General features: G+C 37.5%; 2 protein-coding genes across 2 annotated transcripts; both read left to right on the top strand.

Annotated features, from left to right (window-relative positions):
• On the top strand, positions 2,278–10,332 carry LOC109225170 (phosphoinositide phospholipase C 2-like). Its single transcript, XM_019389755.1, has 9 exons — positions 2,278–2,747; positions 4,691–4,887; positions 5,812–5,947; positions 6,021–6,251; positions 6,352–6,584; positions 7,111–7,228; positions 9,269–9,421; positions 9,520–9,606; positions 9,825–10,332. The coding sequence occupies exons 1-9, from the start codon at positions 2,430–2,432 to the stop codon at positions 10,116–10,118; spliced, it is 1,767 nt and encodes a 588-aa protein (XP_019245300.1). The 5' UTR covers positions 2,278–2,429; the 3' UTR covers positions 10,119–10,332.
• LOC109226249 (probable tyrosine-protein phosphatase At1g05000) lies at positions 11,316–12,168 on the top strand. Its single transcript, XM_019391039.1, has one exon. It carries the CDS (start codon positions 11,456–11,458, stop codon positions 12,050–12,052), a length of 597 nt encoding a protein of 198 aa, XP_019246584.1. The 5' UTR covers positions 11,316–11,455; the 3' UTR covers positions 12,053–12,168.

Raw genomic sequence — 24,899 nt, 5'->3', positions numbered from 1 at the left:
TGGTGAGAAGCGGTTTGTGTTTGAATGATTAATTTGAAAAATACTTTTGAGCAATAATTAGTGTTTGACCAAGCTTTTAAAAAGTGTTTTTAAGTCTATTTTTCTTAAAAGTTTTTTTGCAAAAAAGTATTTATTTTTACTTCTCAAGAAGTGCTTCAGCTTCTACTTTAAAACACTTTTTTCCTTCTAAAAGTTTGGCCAAAAACCTTAACTTTAAAAGAAGGAACACTTTTGGCTAAAAAAAAGCTTGTCCAAATAGACTATTATTTTCATCGGGTGTTTACACCAAATCATATTAATATATCATAGTTAAGTGATAAAATATGGTAAGAATGAGTATTAATTATCTATAATTTAGTGATAACTACGTCTTTAAAAACATATTTGATACATGTATTGAATTGATACTCCTTACGGTCAGGGGTAGCCTGGCGAATTTTGTGGCATAAGCCAAATTTTAGGAAGGGCCTTACTTTTCTATTAAAAAAATTATTTTATTTTTATTTAAAGTGTATTTTCTAGCTTTTTTTAGATGTAAAATTGTTACTAATTTTTTATAATCAATTTCTCCTAATAAGTCTTTTTCAATTGACAATATAGCTAATCCATTTAATCTCTCTTGAGACACTGTTGATCTTAGGTAAGGTTTTAACAATTTTAATTTTGATACACTTCTTTCCGCTGAAGCAATGGTAACAAGAGTTATTAACATTATTTTATAAGTAATATAGACATTTGGAAATGAATCAAATCTTTTTATTTGATTGAGTATATCAATTAAACTGTTATCTTCTAATTGTACTATTTTTCTTAACCCTTTTAATTCAGAAAATAAATCTAAACTATCAATATTAGGTTGATTATTATGTTTTAAGGAACATTCAAGATTAAGGCAATGTTTTTAAAGTTTCAATCATCTAGTGATCTCAGTTTTTTACCGCTAAATAGAAAATCAAAAAGAAAATTCATATGCTTCTAATTGTTTAAATCTATTTTGAAGTGAAAAAATAGCCTTGTCTACTACTATTCCCTCTAGTCCATAATAAGTGACTTTTTTGGCTTTTTTATTTTGGTCCGAAATAAGTGTCATTTTATATAATTGGGAAGAAATTAACTTTATTTTTTTAAAAATTTGCCCTTATTTATATATCTCATTTGTGTCAATTTAATAATATATAAATTTTAATTAAGGATAATTTAGTCAAAATACTTTTTTTTGCTCCAGGAGTTAGTATTTTCTTAAGGGGTGTGCCAAAGGCCAAAAAGTCACTTATTATGGATCAGAGAGAGTATGTATAAAAAGTAATCAACTCTAAAGGACTCTTCGAGAGATTTTGAGATTTCATTATGAACATTCTCCTCAATGCAAATGCAATTTCCTTGGCATAAATCATAGCAGTTGCAAATCCTTCTTCTATATATTTGTTAAAGACAAAAATCAAATATTTTTCATTCACGAAACTTTTTTTAAAGCTTATATATAGCCTATTAAGTGTAACAAAAAAGGCCTCCCACAAATTTGAGGCCAAAAACAATTGCTTTACCTGTAGTATGGAAGGGCCGCCCCTGTTCCTGTCCACTTTAATTGATTTTTTGGTTATTTTCACATATATTAATGAATTCATCTTTTAGCGTTAATTAATAATAGAATTGACCTTATTAATCTTAATTTGTTCATTGAAAATACAATAATTACTCCTAGGCTCTTTACTCCAAGGACAACTTTAAAAAAAGAAGTTAATTTCTATTTAATATCAGAAAAAAATCAAATATTATGGATAAAAAAAAGGCAAAAAAATCAATTAAAGTGTACAGGAGGAAATATAAATATTAATGCTGACTAAATTTTTAACACCAAAGGGAGGATGCAGATTTGCACCTGGAGACACATGTATCATGTTTCCCCTCTTAAAATATAGAGCCCGTTTGGATGGGCTTGTTTTAAGTGATTTTTAAACCAAAATAGCTTTTAAGTCATAGTTAGAAATTCTAACTTTTGGCTTGTTTTTGTCATTTTAGCTTAAAAACAAGTGCTTAAAAGCACTTTTTTACTTTATCCAAACACTACAAAACGACTTAAAAGCTATTTTAGCTTAAAAACACTTAAAACAAATCAATCCAAACTAGCTCATACTTATCTTTAGGAAAATCTAGTTCTAAGCATTTATCAACGTGGCCCAATCAAATAAAACCAACGAGGCTTGTGGGTCCCAACTTACCTGGAAATCAACGAATTATTTTTTTTTTCAACAAAAACAAATCCACAATTCTTTTATACGCGTAATAACCACCAAAACTTTTATACCTTCCCATCTTCCTAAGCAAAAAAACCGTTACTTCTAACTTTCACATAAATCATTTCTCCTCTCCTCAAAAAATCATCCCTCTCCGTTTTCCGTTTTCCGTTTCCCGTTTTCCTCCTTCAAACAATGTCGAAACAGACGTACAGAGTCTGTTTCTGTTTCCGGCGGCGGTTCCGAGTAGTCGCCGCCGAGGCTCCGGCGGATGTAAAGAATTTATTCAATAGATATTCCGATAACGGAGTAATGAATGCAGAGAACCTTCAACGATTCTTAATTGAGGTTCAGAAGGAGGAAAATGCGAGTTTAGAGGATGCTCAGGGTATTATGAATAATCTTCACGACCTTAAGATCCTTAATATTTTTCATCGGAGAGGTTTACATCTTGACGCATTTTTTAAGTATCTTTTTGCTGATATTAATCCTCCTATTAATCCTAAACGCGGGGTAAGATTCTGCTACAGAATTTTAATATTTCCTTCAATTTTTGTTTTGTTTTTGTCGGCTGATTATACTCTTGTATATGGAATTTTCAGTTATGTGATTGAGATTTTGTCCGTCATAATGTGTTCAGATATTGCCGAAAATGTCTTTTTGGAAAATATTTTGCTGTGACTGATTTTACATTTTTGTCAACATTTAATATTTAAAAGTGCTAGCACAATAAACACCTGACGATTTCTTCCTATTTGCTTAAGTGAGAGGTTGGCAGGGGCGGATTTAGGTAGGGGTGTGCATTCGATTTATCGATTCAATTTTGACCCTTATCGATAATTACTTATCGATCATCGATTTGTACATATGCTTATCGTTATCGTTTCAATAAGATTTCGATTTTTTCGATTTCGATTTATCGATTTTGGGGGCTTATCGATTCGGTTATCGATTACACCAATAAGAAAATTTGCGGGATTTCACGGAAAGTATATCGCTATAAACACGCCTAACTAATATGGACAAAAAGAAACTAAAATAAGACGAACACCATTTATAATATAAAAATTGTGTCAACAAGCACATGCAACAAAACTAAAGTAAGGGATCAAATGTATGCCACCAACACTCCAACGGTATAAAAAAACAAAACAAAACAAAACACATCATCACGGCTAATTCTGTTTTCCATTAATTTGAACTTCATTCCCTTGATCTTTAAATATGATCATTCCTTAAATGTGGTAGAGGAAATAATAGCGTAAGGGACTTAGGGTAAAGGGAAAGGGTATAGATTAGGGAAAATAATATTGTATAGCCGCTTTCAAAATAGTAGCGGAATATATATACATTTTGTATGTTATATTAATCTACACAAATAGGTAATTACTCATTTAACAAGTGTCTACAGTCTAGGGGGTGTGCATTCGATTTATCGATTCGATTTTGACCCTTATCGATAATTACTTATCGATTATCGATTTGTACATATGCTTATCGTTATCGTTTCAATAAGGTTTCGATTTTTTCGATTTCGATTTCGATAACAAATAATCGATTCAATTTATCGATAAACCGATTCGAATGCACACCCCTAGATTTAGGGGCGTGGAAGGGGGTTATCGGAAAATTACACTGTACATATAAGGCAAAATCCGATTTGTACCCCTATATATTATATTTTGAATCCCCTTAGTACAACAAAAGTAAAAGTATAACTTTGTGGCCAAGGGGTTTCAAAATCTTTGTTAAGTTGTTGGTTCAATTCCCAATCGTCCCCCCTTATGCGTTAGTTTATATGACCAAACACTGGAAATTGATCTAAAAACTAATTTTCAAGGTAAAACATTTTTCACGGAAAAAATTTTCCGAAGAAAACATTTTGCTCTTATCGAGTGCGCCTAATGTCAAATGTTCTGTGTTTTTTACTTTTTCTTTTAATTTCCCTTTATCAACACATGTTTAGATGATGCAAGTCATAAGGTCCTAAAGAGGATTCTAGCAAATAGAATTAGCTAAAGCACTCTAATTCTGGATGGGTGTAGTGTTGAGGGATCGAGTTTGGTATCCGCCTCTGCAAGTCTGCTCACATTGCCGGTCCTAAGCCCGGATAAAGAAGGAGGGTTTCCGTAGACTGGCAGCCAATGTAAAACTAGCCAATTTCATGATGAATCCTCACATTACTGTAATTCTAGATGGGAAGTATTTAAATTTAGATTTGATTATCAGGTGCTTCTCTTGTTGATTGACCCATATGAAAAGCTTTTTAATTTACTTGTGGAGGTTGTTGCTAATTTTTAGGTTACTTGGGTAAGTAATCTAATTGTATGGACATGTTCTTAGTAACAAAATGTAAAAGACAGCTAACCGAATTGGAGTATCTTTTTGTTACATTTTATAAATCAGCATATTTGATGTATTCTTTTCATTAATAACTTCTCCTTTTCCTTTTTCAGATTCACCATGATATGAATGAGCCTTTGTCTCATTACTTCATATACACAGGACATAATTCTTATCTAACTGGGAATCAACTAAGTAGTGATTGCAGTGATGTTCCCATAATTCAAGCCCTGCACAGAGGTGTACGAGTAATTGAATTGGATATATGGCCAAATTCCGCCAAAGATGATGTGGAAGTTTTGCATGGAGGGTATGTCCCCTGATTCTGGAATATCCTAATTTCTTTGTTGATTCAGAATTTGCATACTTCCAGTTGAATAAAAAGTTGCCAAATGCTCTGTCAAATTATGATATTTTCATGAAAATGGCTTAATGACAAATTAAGTTACTTTTTGTCTTTAACTGCTAATTGTTATATATAACTGAAGCCCAAAAATAAGGTTTACCCATTCTCTCATTAGCATACATGTCTACGTGTGCCAACCAAGACTGCTGCTACTGCCACACCATGATCTGTACCAGGTACTTGACTCTAGTGGGTATGAATATGCTAATAATGAAGTCCATGTCTTGAGTAGGCTAAAGCTTTTGGATGACCAGTGACAACAATCTTGTGCCTTAGTAATCGTGTTTCTGTTATTACTGAATTCTTTTTCTATCCTTGAAATAAACTTGCAATTTGGATTCATAAAATATAGCACTATTATTCCAGATTATGGTATTATCATGTTGCTACACTTTCCCATAAACTTACTACATCTTGAAGTATGGTATTCTTTTTCTTGAGGACCCCATGTTTATTAGAAAAATATTACATTCATTGTCTTTGTGACAGTAATCAAATCACAACAGTTTTGTCCTTTAGAATTCATTGGAAGTTGTCAATGATTACTAACTTATTTTTAACAAACCAGATCAGTCCCCTGTATAAACAACCAATCTTTTAAGATTTAAATGGACAAAAGGAAAAGGAGAAAGCTCTTAAGCTTTGCTGTGTGTATGTTTTTGTTGGACTAGCATTGGAATTTGAATTTCATGTCATACTTCTTGGACTATACTTCTCATGAATTCTTGAGTCACCAAAAACACATGATCTTCATTTTTGAGCTCTCTCTACTGCGCTTGTACTTTTCATTCTTCTTGTAGTTTTCTAAGTGTACTTCATGCCATACAGAACATTGACCACTCCAGTTGCTCTCATCAAATGTCTAAAGTCTATCAAGGAACATGCTTTTTCTGTATCTGAGTATCCTGTTGTAATAACACTTGAAGATCATCTAACTCAAGATCTTCAGGCAAAAGTTGCGGAGGTGTGTATTTTCATATTCTGGATATGATACCACCTTTATTGATCCTAATAAGGCTTTTGTGGCAAAATACTAGATGATCACTCAAACATTTGGAGACATGCTGTTTTCTCCCGATTCATGTTTGAAGGATTTCCCTTCCCCGGAATCACTGAAAAGACGCGTTTTGATATCAACTAAGCCGCCCAAAGAATATCTTCAGGCGAAGGAAGTTAAGGAAAAAGACTCGAAGAAAGGAACGGAGTCACCTGATACAGAAGCTTGGGGACGAGAAGTTTCAGACCTTAAAGCCAGATACAATGATAAGGTGTAATTAAATGCATAGCTAATTATTTTGACCCATTTGAGTATGTCAGCTTCTTCAAGCGAACTCTATTTTAGCCACATTCTGATGCTGTTCAAAGCAGGATGATTCTGATGACGGAGCAGGGGACGAAGATGAATTAAGCGATGAAGGAGATCCCAATTCACAGCAAAATGTAGCACCAGAATACAAGCGTTTAATTGCCATTCATGCTGGAAAAGGAAAAGGTGGACTGTCAGATTGGCTGAGGGTTGATCCTGATAAAGTAAGACGGCTTAGCTTGAGTGAGCAAGAACTTGGAAAGGCTGTAGTTACTCATGGAAAAGAAATTATCAGGTATTATTTTTGCTCCATCCATCAAATTCACTATAATGTATGTTATGTATCCCTGTTCTTTGTCAATGTCCTAGACTGGTGGATGTATGCATCAACTTTCTGTCTCTTCCTCGTGGCATTTCTTTTTGCTGGAGGTTGGGGTGGGTGCTCTCATAATCAAGGGTACATCATTTTACTGATGTATTCTTTGTGATTTACAGAGCAAAAAAGTTTGTACTTTTTTATATGTGATCAAACGAGAGAAGATTGCTTGAAAGTTGAAACGATTTGATCATTGTGATATGTAGTCCTAACTGCACTGGTGTGTAGGTTAAATGATACTTAAACATTCTGGAATCTTACATCTGAACCACTTGTCATAATGTTGTCATGTAGTTGTTGTTGTAATGTTGTCATCTGATTGATCTACAGCACCTGGTTTGTAAGGTTTTACCATTTCATTCACACCATGTACATGTAATATATACCATATATGCATAACATTTCAATAAAATTAAGTGTCTTATTCTATGTCAATGTGTTACAGGTTCACTCAGAGGAACTTGCTGAGAATATACCCAAAGGGCATACGTTTTGACTCATCTAATTACAATCCTTTTGTTGCATGGACGCATGGAGCTCAAATGGTGGCATTCAATATGCAGGTCAATCTTCTTTCTTCATACCCCAAGAAAAGTAAATAAGGAAAAAAGAAAAGGAAAGCAAAACTGGTAGCACTTCATAATGCAAGTTAACCTTTTCGGCCGGGCCTAAATTAAATATGAGATAGCTCATTCTTTAGGAAAGACTAAATTTGGGTAAACCGCAATGTCAGATAAAAAGAACGGAAAAGGGCCAGAACTACCCCTGAAGTATCAGAATTGGTACAAAAATACCATCCATCCACCTATTTGGATAAAAATGCCCCTACCATTATATTTCGCTCAACATTACCCTTATTACTAAAAGAAAATTCTAAAAAAAATAGAAAATTTAATTAATATCCACATGTCACCGTTCCATTGGCTTAACTTGAACTTCAACCAAAATATAATTAAACTCACTCGTAACCCATTCGAATATTGACTCGCTTCGATTTTAAAATACAACTCTCGCCCTCCCCCCAGCCTCACCCCCCCCCCCCCCCCCTCTCTCTCTCTTAGATATATATATATAAATATATAATAATATATATATATATATATATATATAAATATATTATATATATATATAATATATTATAATATATATATATATATATATATTATATATATATATATATATATATATAATATATAATATATATATATATATATATATTCCTTATTCTCCTTGTTGCTACTTGGGCGGAATTCACCAGCGGATCCGTCGGAAATAGCAACAAACACAACGACACATCTCACTTGCAAATTATGGATAGAAAATTCTTTTATTTTTCACTAGACTCAGCACAGTAATCTAATCAAAAAAATTGAATCCATGATAACAAAAATGATTTCAAAAGAAGAAAACAATACTAGTGAAGAAATTATCTTAAAAATTATCAACTATTAGTTGAACCCAGTGTGTATGAAATATGATAATTGCACAATACCCGTTAAACATAGCAGAAAAGCTTATATATTAATAGAACAAATAATGAAATAAATTAAAAATAGAAATACACATTACATAAACAATAAAAAAATTGAAAAAAGCCTCGGTTTGGTTCGATTTTTCGGGTTTTTATAAACACCCCCAATCATACACATACACTCGTAAAAAATGCTCATTAAAATGAAATGGCAGAGGGAGGAGTTTAATTATAATTTAGCTTAGGGTTTATATTAGGCCTATGGGACGGTGACACGTGAATATTAATTAAATTTTCTTTTTTTTCCTAAAATTTTCTGTTAGTAATAAGGGTAGTGTTGAGCCAAAAAAATAACGGTAGGGGCATTTTTATTCAAATAGGTGGACGGAGGGCATTTTTTTTACCAATTCCGATACTTTAGGGGCAGTTCTGGCCCTTTTCCGTAAAAAGAATATAATTTAGTGTTTGATCTCAGTGGCCCTTTTGTTGGTTAGACTACTGCTGTTAACATGACTACAAGATATACATTTGGCTTTTTCCCTTCATGATGTAACAATTGATTTAGAGGAAATGAGTGAATTTGTTAATCTGTGTCTGTTTTTCTCAAGGTGAAGGACATAGTAATAATAAAACCTATCAGAACATAGTTATCCCCAAGCATGCATATACATCCTAGGATTTCTATACATTTGTGATCATTTTGACGTCTGACACATATCACATTAGGATTTTTTGAAGCTTTTCTTCAACACTTGCAAACGTGCTATGATTCCAATATCTGAAACCTGATAATCTAGCAGCTTGAATTGAAGCCTCTGATATATTATATATTTTAAATGATTTGTCTGGAAAATGAACTTGGAGGAGGAGTAAATATGTAGTAAATAAAGGACAGCTAGAAGGTTGGTGTGACTATGTTAAGCTAAAAAGGTTTCCACTATTGTTTGCTGTGGATCCCCTCATATTCTCCTGCAACCATCGGGGTAGTTATCTTCTGGAATATAAATGGATTCAATTAGCTGTCCGTAACATATGAATAATGACTTGTTTCGGCTTATCAGTTGCAGTACGTTCCAATTTGCTTGTCATAGTCCTCTTTAGGAAAATGCTCTAAACAAAAGTTTTATGGCAGGGCTATGGAAGATCACTTTGGTTAATGCATGGTATGTTCAGATCCAATGGTGGTTGTGGATATGTTAAGAAACCAGATATACTATTGAAAGCGGGTCCCAACAATCAGGTTTTCGATCCTGAAGCAAATTTGCCAGTCAAAACTACATTGAAGGTACTTGAGGGGATGTAGTTTTATACTTGACTTTGTTGGATTACATATTGATTTGATCATGTTGATGCAAATAATCCAAGACTTCCTGAATTAAGCAGGTGACCGTATTTATGGGTGAAGGATGGTATTATGATTTCAAACACACACACTTTGATGCATACTCGCCTCCAGATTTCTATGCAAAGGTAGACCAATATACTTCACCATCATTTTTTCATTACTTGTTTAAATTCTGTCATCTTTTGGTAATTAGCATTAATTTTCTTAAAACTACATTTCGAGTTGGAAGTTAAGGTATAGAAGTTTGAAGAAAACCGTTTCCTTTCACGTTTTCTGATGAATTGAACGTTGAGTTATGTTGAAAAGGAGAATCTGAATGGTATAAGTGTATAACTCTATGCAGATAGGAATTGCCGGAGTTCCGGCTGATAATGTAATGAAGAAAACAAAGACTCTTGAGGACAATTGGATACCAACTTGGGATGAAAAGTTTGAGTTCCCATTAACAGTTCCTGAGTTGGCTCTACTTCGCGTCGAAGTTCATGAGTATGATATGTCTGAAAAAGATGATTTTGCTGGCCAAACTTGTTTACCTGTTTCAGAACTTAGACAAGGTATCCGAGCAGTTTCACTCCACGACCGAAAGGGAGAGAAATACAACTCTGTGAAGCTTCTTATGCGTTTCGAATTTGTCTAACTGTGAGTCGCTTGTTTTCTCTTATGTTTCTGTGTATGTTGTGGTAAATTCTGTATCTTTGCGAGTATGTGAGGTGAGATGTAAATAAATATATGTGGTAAAATGTGTGCAAATAGTTTTTGGAAAGTTGTCCGTCTCTTTGTAACTTGTGGTAAATTCTGTAAATAGATGTATGTGGTAATGTGTGAAATTAATTTTTGAAAATTCGTTCTCATTTTCATGGTAGTTTGTAATGCTGCAATCAACTAAAACATATATGGGCGATAACCATGGGATTATTTTCATTTATCTAAGCCTTAGGTGGACAAAATTATCTAATACTACCTGTTGTTGAACAATTCAGGTGCGTGCAAATCGATTTGAACACTGCCGGTAAGAAAAAATAAACATATAAGCAGGGTGTGATTCAGAAATAAGCAAATATAATGTACAATATTTTTCTTTGTTTAAAAAATCTTTTTGGCGCATGCCAAAGTATACAATTTCTATTAGTGCATAGAATAGGTATTAGACTGCCTAAGCACGAATAGGTATTAGACTAGTGATAAATTGGTAATCACAAAATGTTCATTTATTAATTTCAGTTATTTTTCACTAACTTTATGTATGTTTAATTTTGGTCACCCTTTAAAGTTTAAACTATGGATAGTGTTGCACTCTCATTCTCTAGAAGTTTTATTGGGACAATATATGTTACTAGGATTTAAACCAAGATTAGTAATCCTAATTCGTTTAAGATTTGATAATTGTCAGTTTTTCTATTTCATCTCGAAATAGGTTTTCTAGTCCAAATTAAATGAAAATATTTTTTCCTTAGTTTCTAGTCAAACTGATTTTGTACTAATATAAATATGACGTCTAATACTTAGTTTCTTGGTTACCACAATCACAAACTTAATTGACTTCAATTTTCCAAAATCAAATTATATATATTGCTTTCTTAATTTCTCAAAGCAATCTACCCTACATCCCTCCTTGCAAATTCCACGCCTTCTTGATTGAAAGAAGTTAAAAGAAACTCTCACTAATCATACCCTTTTTTGCCCTAACCCCCTACCCCCACCCCCCTACAATCCCTCGTTGCAACTTCCACGGCTCCCTAATTAGAAAGAAGTTAAAGAAACTCTTAACACTTTATTACTCCCTTTGAAACTGGTGACGATAAATACAACAACAACAATTCAGTGAAATTTCACAAGTCGGTCGGGTCTAAGAGAATAGTGGTTTTCGGTAGACCCTCGGTTCAAGAAAGAAACTGGTAACGATAGATGATAATGGTAATGGCTTTTTAGTGTAGTTGTATTCTTAATTGAGATTGATAAAGAAACAAAAGAAAGATGAGTTTACTTTTGGATTTGGAAGAAGATTGTGATGATGATATATTGGTGCCACCAACAAACTTTTATGCAGTGGAACATAACTGCATTTACAGGTCTGGTTTTCCTCAGCCTTCAAATTTCTCTTTTCTCAAGTCACTCAATCTACGCTCAATCATATACTTATGTCCAGAACCATATCCAGAACAAAACATGCAATTCCTTAAAATAAACAACATCAACCTTTTCCAGTTCAGAATAGACGGCACTAAGGAGCTGATTAGCAGTGATATTATAACAGAGGCTTTAAGAGTGATAATTGATGTTAGAAATCATCCAGTTTTAATTCACTGCAAACGTGGAAAGCATCGAACTGGTTGTCTTGTTGGTTGTTTAAGGAAATTGCAGGACTGGTGTTTGGTTGATTTGGTGGAGGAATACAAGCATTTTGCTGGCATTAAGTGGAGGGAAACTGACGTTACATTTCTTGAGGAATTTGATGTTTCATTCAGGGGCGGATTTAGGGTTAAATCTACGGGTTCGAATGAAACCAATAGTTTTGGCTCGGATCCTATGTATGTGTTAAAATATGCATTACCCATAAAGTTCAAATCTTGATCCGACTCTCGTTTCATGCATATATCTTTTTGCCTAAGAGCATTATTATATACAGGTACTATGGCTTGATGAAGAGGTGCTTGCAGCCAGAGGTTGATTTAGGATTTAACACTATGATTCAGCTCCTTATAATTTTAATGTTATAGGTTCATATTTACTATTTTTATAATTTTAGTGTATTTTTACATATAAATTTTTATTCCGTATCAAAAGTTAACCTCCATCCGCCCCTGCTTGCAGCGTAGAAAAAGATTAAAGAAAATCTGCTGAATGATTTTCTGTTCTATATATGTGGAAATTATCCATCTAAGTCTTTATCTTGGATTGGATATTCCCATTGCCCCTGTGTTTCTTTAAGCGTCTTTTTCTTTAGTCACATATTTCTTATTAGCTGTATAAGGATTTTGAAAGATATTTATAAATTATAATGGTCATTGGCTAATTTATCATTGCTTAAAACTTTGGGTTCCATAATTATTATTTTTGGTTTTCCGATCGGCGTCCGTTGTCCGCTTTGATACCGCACTGATCTGGTTTCATGTGGAAAGTTCTACTTTTGTGAATAAAGTACTCCTATCAAAGACGACTCTATACATACTGTTCGAACCTAAAATTTCTTTTAAAGATGAAAGAATACTTAATTACCACTCCAACACAATCTTTGGTGGTACACATTTTTTTCTCTAACAAGATTAAGCCTAGTTCGAGTTTAAAAAATAATTAGCGAGACCTCAAAGTAAGTGCGGGCCCACATGAGGGTAATAGGATCATTACAATACTGGGCATGAAGGTAAGAAGGATTTAAGGTCCTAAAGTTGTATGGTTAAAGACATAGCTTGGAATGATTGAGCTAAGAGGGAGGAAAGGGTTCCAGCAAATTTGCGTGCCTACGCAGGCTGCACATGCAAAAACATAATGAAAGTGAGGGGGAGGACTTAAGCTGCATAGGCTACACAAGCCTGCGTAGCCAATCTAAGTAGGCAACGCAACCAGCCTACGCAGGCTATTTTCTATAAAAATAGGAGGTTCGGGGAGAGAAAAAAGGATAACAGTTTTGGCTAAGTTTTGGGTTCTAGAGAGAAGGTGGAGCATCCTCAACCCTAATACACTTCAAAGGTGAGTTTCATGATATTTTTATGATAGATTAACATTGGTTAATGCTACTATTAACATCTACATGGATTCATTTCACTCCAATCTTCAATAATTATTCAAAAGAGTTCAAGTTAGGGTTTGAGCTACAAGAGGTAATTAAATTCTCTACCCCCACTTCAATATAACTATGTAGTAAGTATTAAAAATATATTATGAGGTAAAAAGTACCATTTGGTTGGAGAATTATGTTAGTCCCCGAAACGGGTATATGAGTTAGGGTTCTTGAATGGGGAAGAAGATGAATAGTGAATTTTGAATCTTGTTAATATGGTTGGTGATTCTGGTGCTTCAATAGCTTAATCGTGATAAAGTATTGAATCGTATAACATGTATTAGGATCAAAGACCAAGGATGGAAGCAACTAAGGATAAAAAGGATATGTATGGGTGAATTGGGCTTGTTGAAGACTTACAGTTAACTTGTAAACCTTAAGTGGGTATCGACACACACACACACACGCATATATATATATATATATATATATATATATGTGTGTGTGTGTGTGTGTGCGTGTGTGTGTGTGTGAANGAGCTTGAGTCCGAGCTTTTGAAGGTAAAAGCCGAAGTTGTGGATGCCTGGGCCGAAGCTGTAATGAGCCAAACTAAGGCTGATAAGAAAGTGGAAGTCCATTTGAGGGACGCTGTCGATGCTCGAGCTGAGCTGAGAAGGGTTCTCGACCGCGAGAGTAGGAGCTTGGAGTATACCCGATGCTGATCTCGAAGGGAAACCCTCGAGGAGATCAATGTTACGGGGTTTTGACCTCTCGGAAGAGGTGAAACAGGCAGAGGCGGATGAATATGACGCTAAGTCCCTTCTGTCCGATGCCGAGATCGTGAGAAACAAGCGGACGGGCTGTAGTTCTCGAGGGGGGGCGTAGATTAGGCCTTTCCTATGGCGACGTTCGAGAGTTCTAAATGAATTGGAGCATCGTACTGTTATTTTGAAGCTTGGACTTGAGGTAAGTTGATTAAAACTTACTCTTCTTGAGGAATTTTCTCTAAAGTCATATTTGAGTTATTACATGAGTTTGTTTGTAAATGTTCATCCGTACTTGACGGGACAAGCGGGAAAGGATGTCACCATGTATTTTGAGTTTAGTTGCATAAAGAATGTCTTGTTATTTTACAATTGAGAAATTCTATTTTTAAAGATTTGAAGGTAAATGCACTTGAGGAAAATGTTATAATTTTTATTTAAACTTATGTATTGGAAAGAATATAAAGCATTTGAGTGATAAAGAGGTATTTTATGAAAAGTATTTCTTTTGAAACTTGATTAATGGATAACACTCGTCGTATCTTTGAAGATGGATGTTAAATTGCTAAAGGCTTTAACATGAAGAAGATCATGTAGTTGATTGTTTTTATTCAAATGGTTTAGTTTGGCCATGAGTTATGATTTAATAAAAATAGATCCTTTGAGACTATAATGCTATGAATCTATTTTTGAGATATCAAATATTTTGGGAGTTACTAGTGGAGACCACCGAGATTGGTTCGAATGATGAGTCCGTTACCATGGAACTATACGTGACGGTGTAGGGATACATTCCAAGGCTAAGCCAAGGTTTGTGGGATAAAGACCCCCGTTGTGAGGGCAAGTTATCACTGAAGTAATGGGAAGCCGCCCAGACAAGCAGGGTCAAATATCTATTGCTAGGAGCCGAAAGTGATTTCAATGACTTAATGAAGCTGAAATGATTTTACATGATTTTTATTAGAATTATGGGTTGGTATAAATATTTTAAAAGTTTTTATCATGATTTATATTTTTCTAGTCTTTTCATTTAAAATGATAAAGAGCATTAATTTGATATAATTGTTATCGTTTTATATCAATTGGTAGCATTATTTTTTTAAAGCGTAGTCCCAAGAACTTGGGTTAGAGAGAGTCTATGAAACTTATTGAGTATTGTTGTAGTGTACTTAGCCCTCAGAGGCCCCTCTCCAGGGTCCCGCTTACTTTACATATTTCAAGAGGAGGTGTGGTACGTGATGAACGGATGAAACTAGGATGACTCTCTTTCCGAGGTTTATGGTAAGGCACCCCTTCTATTTCGTGGTAGCTGCCATGCTGATTCTTTGCTCTTTGTTGGTTGGGTTATCCTAAGTATTTATTTTATTCTCATGTCTTAGAGATTACTAGACTATTAGTATTCTTTTGGGATTGTAAGTGATGGTCATTCATATATCATGAAATGAAAGAGACATTGTTATCCTTATGTATTTTCAATTATTGAAAATGATGTATTTAAAGATTATACTTCGTGTCTGATTTTAATCATTTAAAATGAATATGTTTTCAAAAAAGCTTCCGCATGCATTTGTTAGTCATATAGATGGATATCCTAGTATGGTTTGGTTTGCCTGTACTGTTGGATAGTGTGTCGGGTGCCGGTCACATGATCTTGAATCGTGACAACTAGTGACGAAAATCTCGCGTTCAAATAACTTAAGATGGAATATACCAGTTACATAACATGGTACATATAAGAATAAAGCAATGACTTGAAACCAATTATTCTTTTAATTTCTTTTTGTTACTTAGACGAGACTGAGAATGATCTTCTCCTTTGAAAAGATATAAGTTGGATAAAGATAAAAAATAAAAATAAAAAATATAAAGGTATGTGCTAGGTAGGGGTAGACCCAGGATTTGAGTGTAACGGAACACTAATATCTTCACATATGCCAATTAATAGCAACAAAGTTCGGCGTTCAACTCCTTAAAAACTTAACGATTATGATAACTTATCATCAATGTACAAACTCTCAATCGCGGTTGTTGATAACTAGGGATTTTAGTTCATTTTACACTCCTTTTTACTTGAGTTTTGATTAAAAATACATACAAATAGTCCCAAAGGCTTACATGTTGTACTTGTTTGCAGAGTTTGGTCAAGAAAGTGACAAGAGGTCAAAAATCAGCTCAAAAAGGAGTGAAACCTGCACAAGTACCAAGAACAAGTCAAAGCACAGCTACAACAGACCCACCGCGGCCGCAATCCATTTAGTGCGGTCCGCGGTGAGGAGATTCAGAGAGGTGCAGTTTTTGGGAGCTCAAGCACTACGGCCGCAAAGCATTTTGTGCGGACCGCAGTAGCCTCACCGCGGCCGCAATCCATTTTATGCGGTCTGCGGTGAAGAGATTCAGAGAGTTGAGAATTTAGAAGTTGGAAGCCACTGCGGCCGCAACCCATTTTGTGCGGACCGCAGTGAAGCCACGGCGGCCGCGGTGGCCAGATTCAGAGACCTAAAAATCAAGCTAAAAAGCCTCATCGCGGCCGTGGTGCATTTTGCGCGGTCCGCGGTACCTCCACAGGGGTACTTTTGTCCAGAAAATTTGGCCTTGTATAAATAGTTCTTTTTCAGATTTTTAGGGTATCTAACTTTTAGCTGAGCACGTGAAGGCCGTTTTGGACCTATTTTGAGTAATTTTGTGGCTATTTAAACATTGAATCTTTAATTCTTAGCTTGTAAACATATTATATGGGTTATTCTTCATCTAATTATCTGTTTTCTTCCATTATTATGAGTAGCTAGACCCATTAGCTAGGATTGTGGCTCAACCCTAGTGTGGGTATTTGATGGGTCTTGTGTTTTAAGGCTTAGATGTTTATGGGTGGTTGATATTTGGACTGATTTGTGCTTTCTATGTTGGATTAGTGGTTGCAAACACTAATTCGTGCCTATTTGACTTGAGCTCTTCTTGAGAAAGAGAGCTTGAGTTTAGGTAATCAGTCCAACAAGGAATTGGGGCATATTCAAGAGATTGATAGCCCCAATTAAAGGGTTAAATCTAGAGATAGTAATACCCGACTTGAGCCTACATTGCTTGTATAATTTCGACACCCAATTGGTCTTGAGAAAATCAATTTGGCCAAAGTCACTCAAGCTACCGAGAGGTATAGAGTGAGTAGCGTCGTGCATTGGCTATATCGCAATCCCAAACATAACAACTTTACCTTAGACTCTAGATCCCGTCGAGTATTCACCTAGGGGGAAGTCACTTCCCTAGTGCCTCTTTACCTATTAGAAAACCTTTCAAGCAATTATTCTTAGTTTAATTTAGGATCTCAATAGTATAATATTAGAAGTAAAAAGCAAACAATTATGATTGGAAGCGTAATTAAGAGCATTACGCATTGCTAGTTTAGATAGGAATCCAATTCCCAATTCTAGCTCCCTGTGGATTCGATCCCGACCTTTTCAGGTAAAAGCTGCATCGATCGCTCTCGCCACTCCATAGTGGTGTAGGGTTGGCTCCGATCAGTTGTCAGAGTACTAACTCTTTAAAAACTCTCTTCAAGCTCTGTTTAGCCATACTCTCAACCAGAGGTACCATCCAATATTTTGTGTTTTTTTGGATCCTCAATGTATAAACCGATAGATACAAGATATATACACTATTTTTGCTTAGGCTAACTGGTTACGGTAATCCCATATCACATATGTAGGTTCATCCCTGGTGCTAGCTCTTTCTTAGTAGATTAGTGGAAGCCTTTCCAATCCAAAGGAGAACAATCTGCAAATTCTAGGAGTAAACATTTACTGTGAATTTAATATTTACACTAAACTAATAAATGTAAAATGTGTTTCTATACACAAACTTGTTTGACCAAAAAGTATAAATCTTTGATTAAACTAATTAAATAAAAGGATAAGGGGTTAATCCTAGTTAAATATACTGACCTTAGATCTAAAATCGGTTTATGCGGATAACGTGGGATCACGTCGAAATGGATTTAATGCAATACACATTAAATGTTACAGTTAATAATGGAATGAGAATAATGATAAGCAATAAATAACAATAAATGGCACTAAATGTAAATAGAGAGAATGATTCACCCAATATTGAATAAGGTGGATGATTCCTTTTTCTGACAATGATGTAAGACAAACTATTATGGGAATATTGGAGACTTTCTCGGATCTGATGTGAAAAGTTTAGAATCAACAACGAATGGAATCTCTTTGAAAAGTCAATGTTTGTATTTATCCAGAGAGTCAACTTTTCAAAGTGTTCTTATCAAAATTAATAATACATGCCCCTTACCTTCTCTCTACCTTTCTATTTATATGGGACATGCTCCTAAACTGACCTAAAGTACATGTACAGAGAATATTCAATGGAATATTCTCCCAAGTATCTTATTGCAAAACTAGCCGTTACTGTAGACTTAAACATCTGACCTCGACCGTAACCAACAGCTCGGTAGCAGGTTCCATTAATCTTTCATTCGACCTCGGCCTAATCACCTTGGTAATTTCTCCTCGTGCCAGATTCCCTTAGTCGGATTTTGACCCATACAGTTAGTCCCTCCGCCTGTCAAGGTTGTTTTTTGGACGACCTCGATGGGCGGACTTCGCTAGTTGCAGCTCGAGAAATTTAGGCGGGCAGGTCGAATAGTAACATTTACGACAAGTTGATGACATGGCACTTTGCGAGCCACATCCGACCGTTACATCAGCTTAGAATGACATCATAACATCATGTGTCATTATGGTGTATGTTCTCGATACGTTACGTCATTTCCTGCGCCCCTATCATTTCGAAATTTGTGCAGTGATGCTTTGCATCCTCGATTAGGGTGCATGTATTCTTATTAATAGGGACGGGAACCTCCTATTTGGTTTTCTGCATTTTCAAGCATTCGAATCTTCAGGCTTTTCTCTCTTCTTCTCAAAGCTCTTGCATCCCTGTTTTTCCCTGCTTTCAGCAACTTTTGCCATTATCACTTCTTTTGCATTTGCAATTCCTCTGCATATACGTAACAAAATATGGCTAGTGCATCTTCCAACCCTGAGGAGACCTCTAAACCGGTTCCATTGTCAGTGGGCATGCCCCTTCATGATGAAGGGGAAGCCATTATTGCACATGATGAAAGCTTTCCTACTGTGGATGAAATAATCCGTCGCTTGGAGAGGGCCAAGTCGGACTTCTCGAAGCGGCCTAAAGATGATCCTAAGCTCGTTGAATCTGAGATGGAAGCAGCGGCCGTTGTTGAATTTAGGGCTAAATACCGAATCCCGGCCCATATCGACCTTAGGACGGTCATGATGTGGTACGAATTCATCGCCCTAGATACTGCGTATTCCACGTGTATCCGTTCCTTGTGGGCTATTTGCTTCCCCTTCATTCATTGGCGGAGGACTTCTGCCATTATTACGGCATCTGCTAGGCCCAGCTTTCCCCTTACATTTATAAACTCATTCTCATGTTGACGAAGTATGCAGAACTGGCCAACCGCGGGATCTCTATCCGCCATCTACTACACCTCTATACGCCCAGTTTCCATAGGGGAACAATGTTACATCTCCGTCATCGTGGAGGCAAGAGTTTGGTGGTGAAAATGGACGATAAGGCCGATCGTCGATTCTGGTTCAACTTTTTCTATGTCAAGAACGAGGACGAAATGAGGAATACTAACGATTTTCTTGAGGCGTGGAACGTTGCTCGTAAGTACCGATCGTTTATTTCGCTTATTTTGGTAGTAGATTGATCGCTCCATTTTATACGTATATATTTTTTGTTCAGCTGAGAAAGAGCACCCTTCGTTGGTTGCGAACATCCATGACTGGGTTAGCCAGTTTTTTCCTCATACTGTGGGGATCCGTGAGTGGCCAGCCTTTTTCAAGAAGTTTGGGCCCAAGCCTTCGGCAACTGGTGAGTTTCATTCGTTTCGACGTTTGGGTCGCCATATCTTTTCCTTTTTAAATTGTGGACAGTTGGTCTAACCTTTCATTTTTCGGTGTTAGGTCGGAGAGTTTCGAGAAGGGCGAGGGCTCCTACTCCGGCATTCCGCCAATCGAGTACTGCTACAGGTTCCATCCTCGTTGCGGTCGGAGATAGGCCTTCCCAACCAACCACTTCTTCTCAACTCCCAGCGTTGACTAGTTCTAGCCGACCATCAGCGACTCCAATGGAAGATACCCTGGCTTCTCCTATGGTGCACTTGATAGACAAGTCGTCGCCAAGTTACAGAGACTTGGTTCCTCGTAAAAGGAGAATGGTGGATGTGGGCGATGGGATCACCCGGGCAGTAGACTCTTTGAGGGATGACCGTGTGTCGACCACTGCCGTATTGGGGAGTGACGCCATCCCACCTAGGATGCCGTTGTCCGCGGAGGTAGTAAAAAGGTCGTCTTTACCCGAGGACGGATATGGAAGTGGAGGGCCGTCCGAGGCTACTGATGCCGTGTTAGTGAGCGAGCGCTCGTTCTCGAGGCCGGTCGGCGTTCCTTCATCGAGAACAGAAGGTGTTTTCGAGGACGGTTACGAAACAGGTTCTGATATCGACCCCGAGGAGGTGCGGAGGTATAATGAGGGATTTACTCGGGTGAAGATGAGGTTGGAGGGGTCTTCTCGCACCATTGCGATCCCCATGGACCGCGACCTCTTGGTAAACATGGAGGACGTAGTCCCCTCCTTGGGTCCCCTTTGTTCAAATGTGAAAGGCAGGACCTTGGCGACGTTCAATGATGCTTCCCTGGCGACCGGCATTGCCGGCCTCGCCTTGAGGGTAAGCTTTCCGATCTTCCTAGTTTTTATGCCTTGTATCTTTTCTCCCTCTCTTTTTTCTTTTTGGACTGACTCTTTCTATTCCTTTTTTTAGACCATCATCTTGGAGATCGAGAGTTCTCACAAGGATGAGAGTCGCAGAGCTACTTTCAAGTAGAAGGAAAGGAAACATCACGAGTACTGTACTAAGCATCGCGAGATTTGCAAGCGGTTTGGCGCAGTTGGGAATTTCCAATCAATCAGGGACGAGCTGAGGCAAAAAGATGATGAGCTCATGAAGGTCATTAGTAAATGCAGCGAGCTTGAGGGGGCGCTCAAGGACAGTGATGAGGAGCTAGAAGTGAGCAAGGGAGTTGAGGCTGAGTGAACGGATCTTCAGACCCAAGTGGCATCTCTGTAGGCCGAGCTCTAGTAGTGTATGATCAGGGATGATGCTTTGAGTGCTGAGCTCGTTGAGAAGATGGCGGAATTGGAGAGAGCCAAGTCCGCTAGGTTGGTGGCTTCGGCGAAGGTGGCGGCGTTGGAGGATTCGATCCGCGTCCTCCAATCTGAACGGGCGAATGATATGGAGACGGCCACGCTCAGGGAGGCACGGCTCAATGAGATCGATGAGCGGATTGGGGGTTGGAAAAAGAGGTCTCAAACCTTGGTGATCAGATTGTTGCTGTTGAGGCCGAGAAGGCGCAGTTGTTGGCTCAGTCGTCCTCCTCTCACACTTCTGCTTTTCCCGATGTTCCGTGGAATTTGTACGAGATATGGATCCACGTTGAGGCTCAGTTGACCATTTTCAAGAATTTGATGACGGCGGGGAAAGTTCCTGAGGCCAATTTTGAGAATGCTCGTGCTAAGGCGCGTTGATAACTAGGATTTTAACGTGTTTTATGCCCCTACTTGCCTATGCTTTGAGTATAATTTGATACAAAATAATCCCAAAATGCTCACAGGTTGTGCTTGATTGCAGGTTTGAGCGACAAAGTGACTGAAATGTCAAAGATCGGCTCAAAACGGAGTGAAACCTGCTCAAGTATCAAAGGCCAAGTAAAGTGATGGAAAAAAGAGCCTAGTGCGGACCGCAACTAAGTGCACGCGGCCGCACTAGGAGATTCAGAGAAGTGCATATTCAGGGCTCTCACAACGCGGCCGCGGTTAGATTTATGCGGCCCGCGTTCAGCTCACGTGGCCGCGCCACTTTTTCATGCGGCCCGCGTGAAGAGATTCAGAGAGATGCCAGTTGGGACCAGAGCAAGCCATGCGGCCACGGTCACACTTACGCGGTTCGTGCCAGAGCTCCTGCGGCCGCGCTACACTTTCGCGCGGTCCGCGTCCCTCAACTTCAGAGAGTTAAATTTCAAGAGTTCAAGAGCCAACGCGGCCGCGCTACCTTTTTGCGCGGCCCGCGCTGACCCCGCAGGGGTATTTTTGTCCAGTTTTTCCAGCCACTATAAATAGATCCTTTTTCCATTTTTAGGTCAAGTTTTAGTTTTTCTGAGGCTGCTGAGCTCGTGAGAACACTGGGTTTAGCCATTTTTGGCATTTTTGACCTTCAATATTGTATTTCTTCCTTAGTAATCAATTAATATGTTTGCTTCTTCATCTATTTCTGTAATTTTTGCATCTAGCATGAGTGGCTAAACTCACTAGCTAGGGTTATGGCTCAACCCTAGTGTGGGTAATTGATGGGTGTTTCCATCTATAGATAGATTGATATTGGGTGTTTGCTATTTGGGTTAATTTTAGGTTTTAATTAAGGATTGGTGGTTGCAAACACTGATTCTAGCTTGGTGGGTTTAACTCTTCTTGAGAAAGAGAGTCTATNAGTGAGTAATAGTGCCCAGGCAAAGCTTCACTTGAGCCTAACACATTTGCCTTTGATCCTATGGTCAAAAACAAATTGGTGTGTATAGGATGGTGATAGTTGTGACCTTGAGACTCTTGTGTTGGCCAACAATCATCAAGTGGTTTTTCGGGACCATGTATGTTGCTCAAATCTTAGCTAAGGTCATTGTGGGCCCTCGACTCTGTCTCTTTAGCAATCCTATAGCTTGTGTGGTGAGAATTTGAATTGCAAGTCCAAGTCCCGTGCCATTGAGTCTAGAACTTGCCCTGAATGTTTGTCTAGGCGAAATCCTAAGTGTAGTTTGACTTGAGAAGTGATTATAGGCTCTCCTTGATCCGAATGATATCTTGAAAACATCCATAGCCTACCAATGATAATGTCCCTAGTCAACCCTTTTGAGCCATAGCCCTTTTTCCTTCAAAAACCATGATACAAGCCTTTACCCGTTTTGAAAAGACCCTCTCTTGGCACCCAATCTTTCCTTAGCACATGGCAAAAGCATAAGTTTGGGGGGAAAGACGAGGAATGCAACAAAGTGGTAATAGGTACAAAAACGAAGAAAAGGAAAGGCAAAAAGAAAAAAGAAAGAAAATCAAAAAGTAAAAAAGAATGAACAATATAGAAGAAATGAAGGGATTCAATAAAAGTAAAGTGATGAAAGGCGTGAAATGCTTAGAAAGGAGAAAAAGGTTTGAAATGAACAAGAAAGAGTGACAGTGTGTCTCTCTAACCCCTAAGAAAGAAGTAAATGACTTAAAAAGTCAAGAGAATGTGTGCCAAAATAAAGCAAATGAAGTGCTTAAGGGAAGATGGAACCTACTTAGACCAAATATTTCCTACCCTGAACCAAAAGCCTTCACTATATCTCCACAAAAGCCCTATATGATCTTGAGTTGAATGAAGCTTACATTAGTGGTGACTCACATAAGGGGCAAGCTTATGGTACTTAGAGCCGGACTTGTGACCTTTCTTTGAGAGAGATGAGTGTGTTTTCCACAATCCTCGTTCTGAGTGCTACAACCTAAAAGTGAGGCTTGCTTATGGAGAGTTGAGGAGTATGAGTTTGGGTTCCACAATGACCAAAGTAATAGAAAGAGTTTCTTTGATGAGTTGAGTCAATCCGTGATGCTTTTGTGTCGCACTAAAACCATAGTGTTTAAAGGGTTGAATGTTGTTAATGATTCATTTGAATTGAGGTCAATTGTTAGTCCCAAAGGATGCTAGATGAGGTCACTTTAGGTCAGCTAAATTTTCTTGGTTGTATTCTTAAGGAGGTGGGACTTATTTTGTTTGCTTGAGGACAAGCAAAAGCTTAAGCTTGGGGGAGTTGATAACTAGGGATTCTAGTTCATTTTACACTCCTTTTTACTTGAATTTTGATTAAAAATGCATACAAATAGTCCCAAAGGCTTACATGTTGTACTTGTTTGCAGGGTTTGGTCAAGAAAGTGACAAGAGGTCAAAATCAACTCAAAAAGGAGTGAAACCTGCACAAGTACCAAGAACAAGTCAAAGCACAACTACAATAGACCCACCGCGGCCGCAATCCATTTAGTGCGGTCCGCGGTGAGGAGATTCAGAGAGGTGCAATTTTTGGAAGCTCAAGCACTGCGGCCGCAAAGCATTTTGTGCGGACCGCAGTAGCCTCACCGCGACTGCAATCCATTTTATGCGGTCCGCGGTGAAGAGATTCAGAGAGTTGAGAATTTAGAAGTTGGAAGCCACTGCGGCCGCAACCCATTTTGTGCGGACCGCAGTAAAGCCACCGCGGCCGCGGTGCATTTTTTGCGGTCCGCGGTCCACGGTACCTCTGCAGGGGTATTTTTGTCCAAAAAATTTGGCCTTGTATAAATAGTTCTTTTTCAGATTTTTAGGGTATCTAACTTTTAGCTGAGCACGTGAAGGCCGTTTTGGACCTATTTTGAGTAATTTTGTGGCTAGTTCAACATTGAATCTTTAATTCTTATCTTGTATACATATTATATGGGTTATTCTTCATCTAATTATCTGTTTTCTTCCATTATTATGAGTAGCTAGACCCATTAGCTAGGGTTGTGGCTCAACCCTAGTGTGGGTGTCTGATGGGTCTTGTGTTTTAAGGCTTAGATGTTTATGGTGGTTGATATTTGGACTGATTTGTGCTTTCTATGTTGGATTAGTGGTTGCAAACACTAATTCGTGCCTATTTGACTTGAGCTCTTCTTGAGAAAGAGAGCTTGAGTTTAGGTAATCAGTCCAACAAGGAATTGGGGCGTATTCAAGAGATTGATAGCCCCAATTAAAGGGTTAAATCTAGAGATAGTAATACCCGACTTGAGCCTACATTGCTTG

The sequence above is a fragment of the Nicotiana attenuata genome, chromosome 5 (assembly GCF_001879085.1).
Source record: "Nicotiana attenuata strain UT chromosome 5, NIATTr2, whole genome shotgun sequence".
NCBI classification, from domain to species: domain Eukaryota; kingdom Viridiplantae; phylum Streptophyta; class Magnoliopsida; order Solanales; family Solanaceae; genus Nicotiana; species Nicotiana attenuata.
The sequence above is the reverse complement of the archived record's forward strand: the minus strand, read 5'-3'. Positions and strand labels throughout refer to the sequence as shown.

What these genes read in the sequence shown, in the direction of transcription:
- LOC109225170 (XM_019389755.1), top strand. Translation starts at nt 2,430, where the DNA reads ATGTCGAAACAGACGTACAGAGTCTGTTTCTGTTTCCGGCGGCGGTTC. An exon ending in AAGCCAGATACAATGATAAG is followed by an intron (nt 6,252 to 6,351) that starts GTGTAATTAAAT and finishes TGTTCAAAGCAG; the next exon opens with GATGATTCTGATGACGGAGC. An exon ending in CATGGAAAAGAAATTATCAG is followed by an intron (nt 6,585 to 7,110) that starts GTATTATTTTTG and finishes AATGTGTTACAG; the next exon opens with GTTCACTCAGAGGAACTTGC.
- LOC109226249 (XM_019391039.1), top strand. Translation starts at nt 11,456, where the DNA reads ATGAGTTTACTTTTGGATTTGGAAGAAGATTGTGATGATGATATATTG.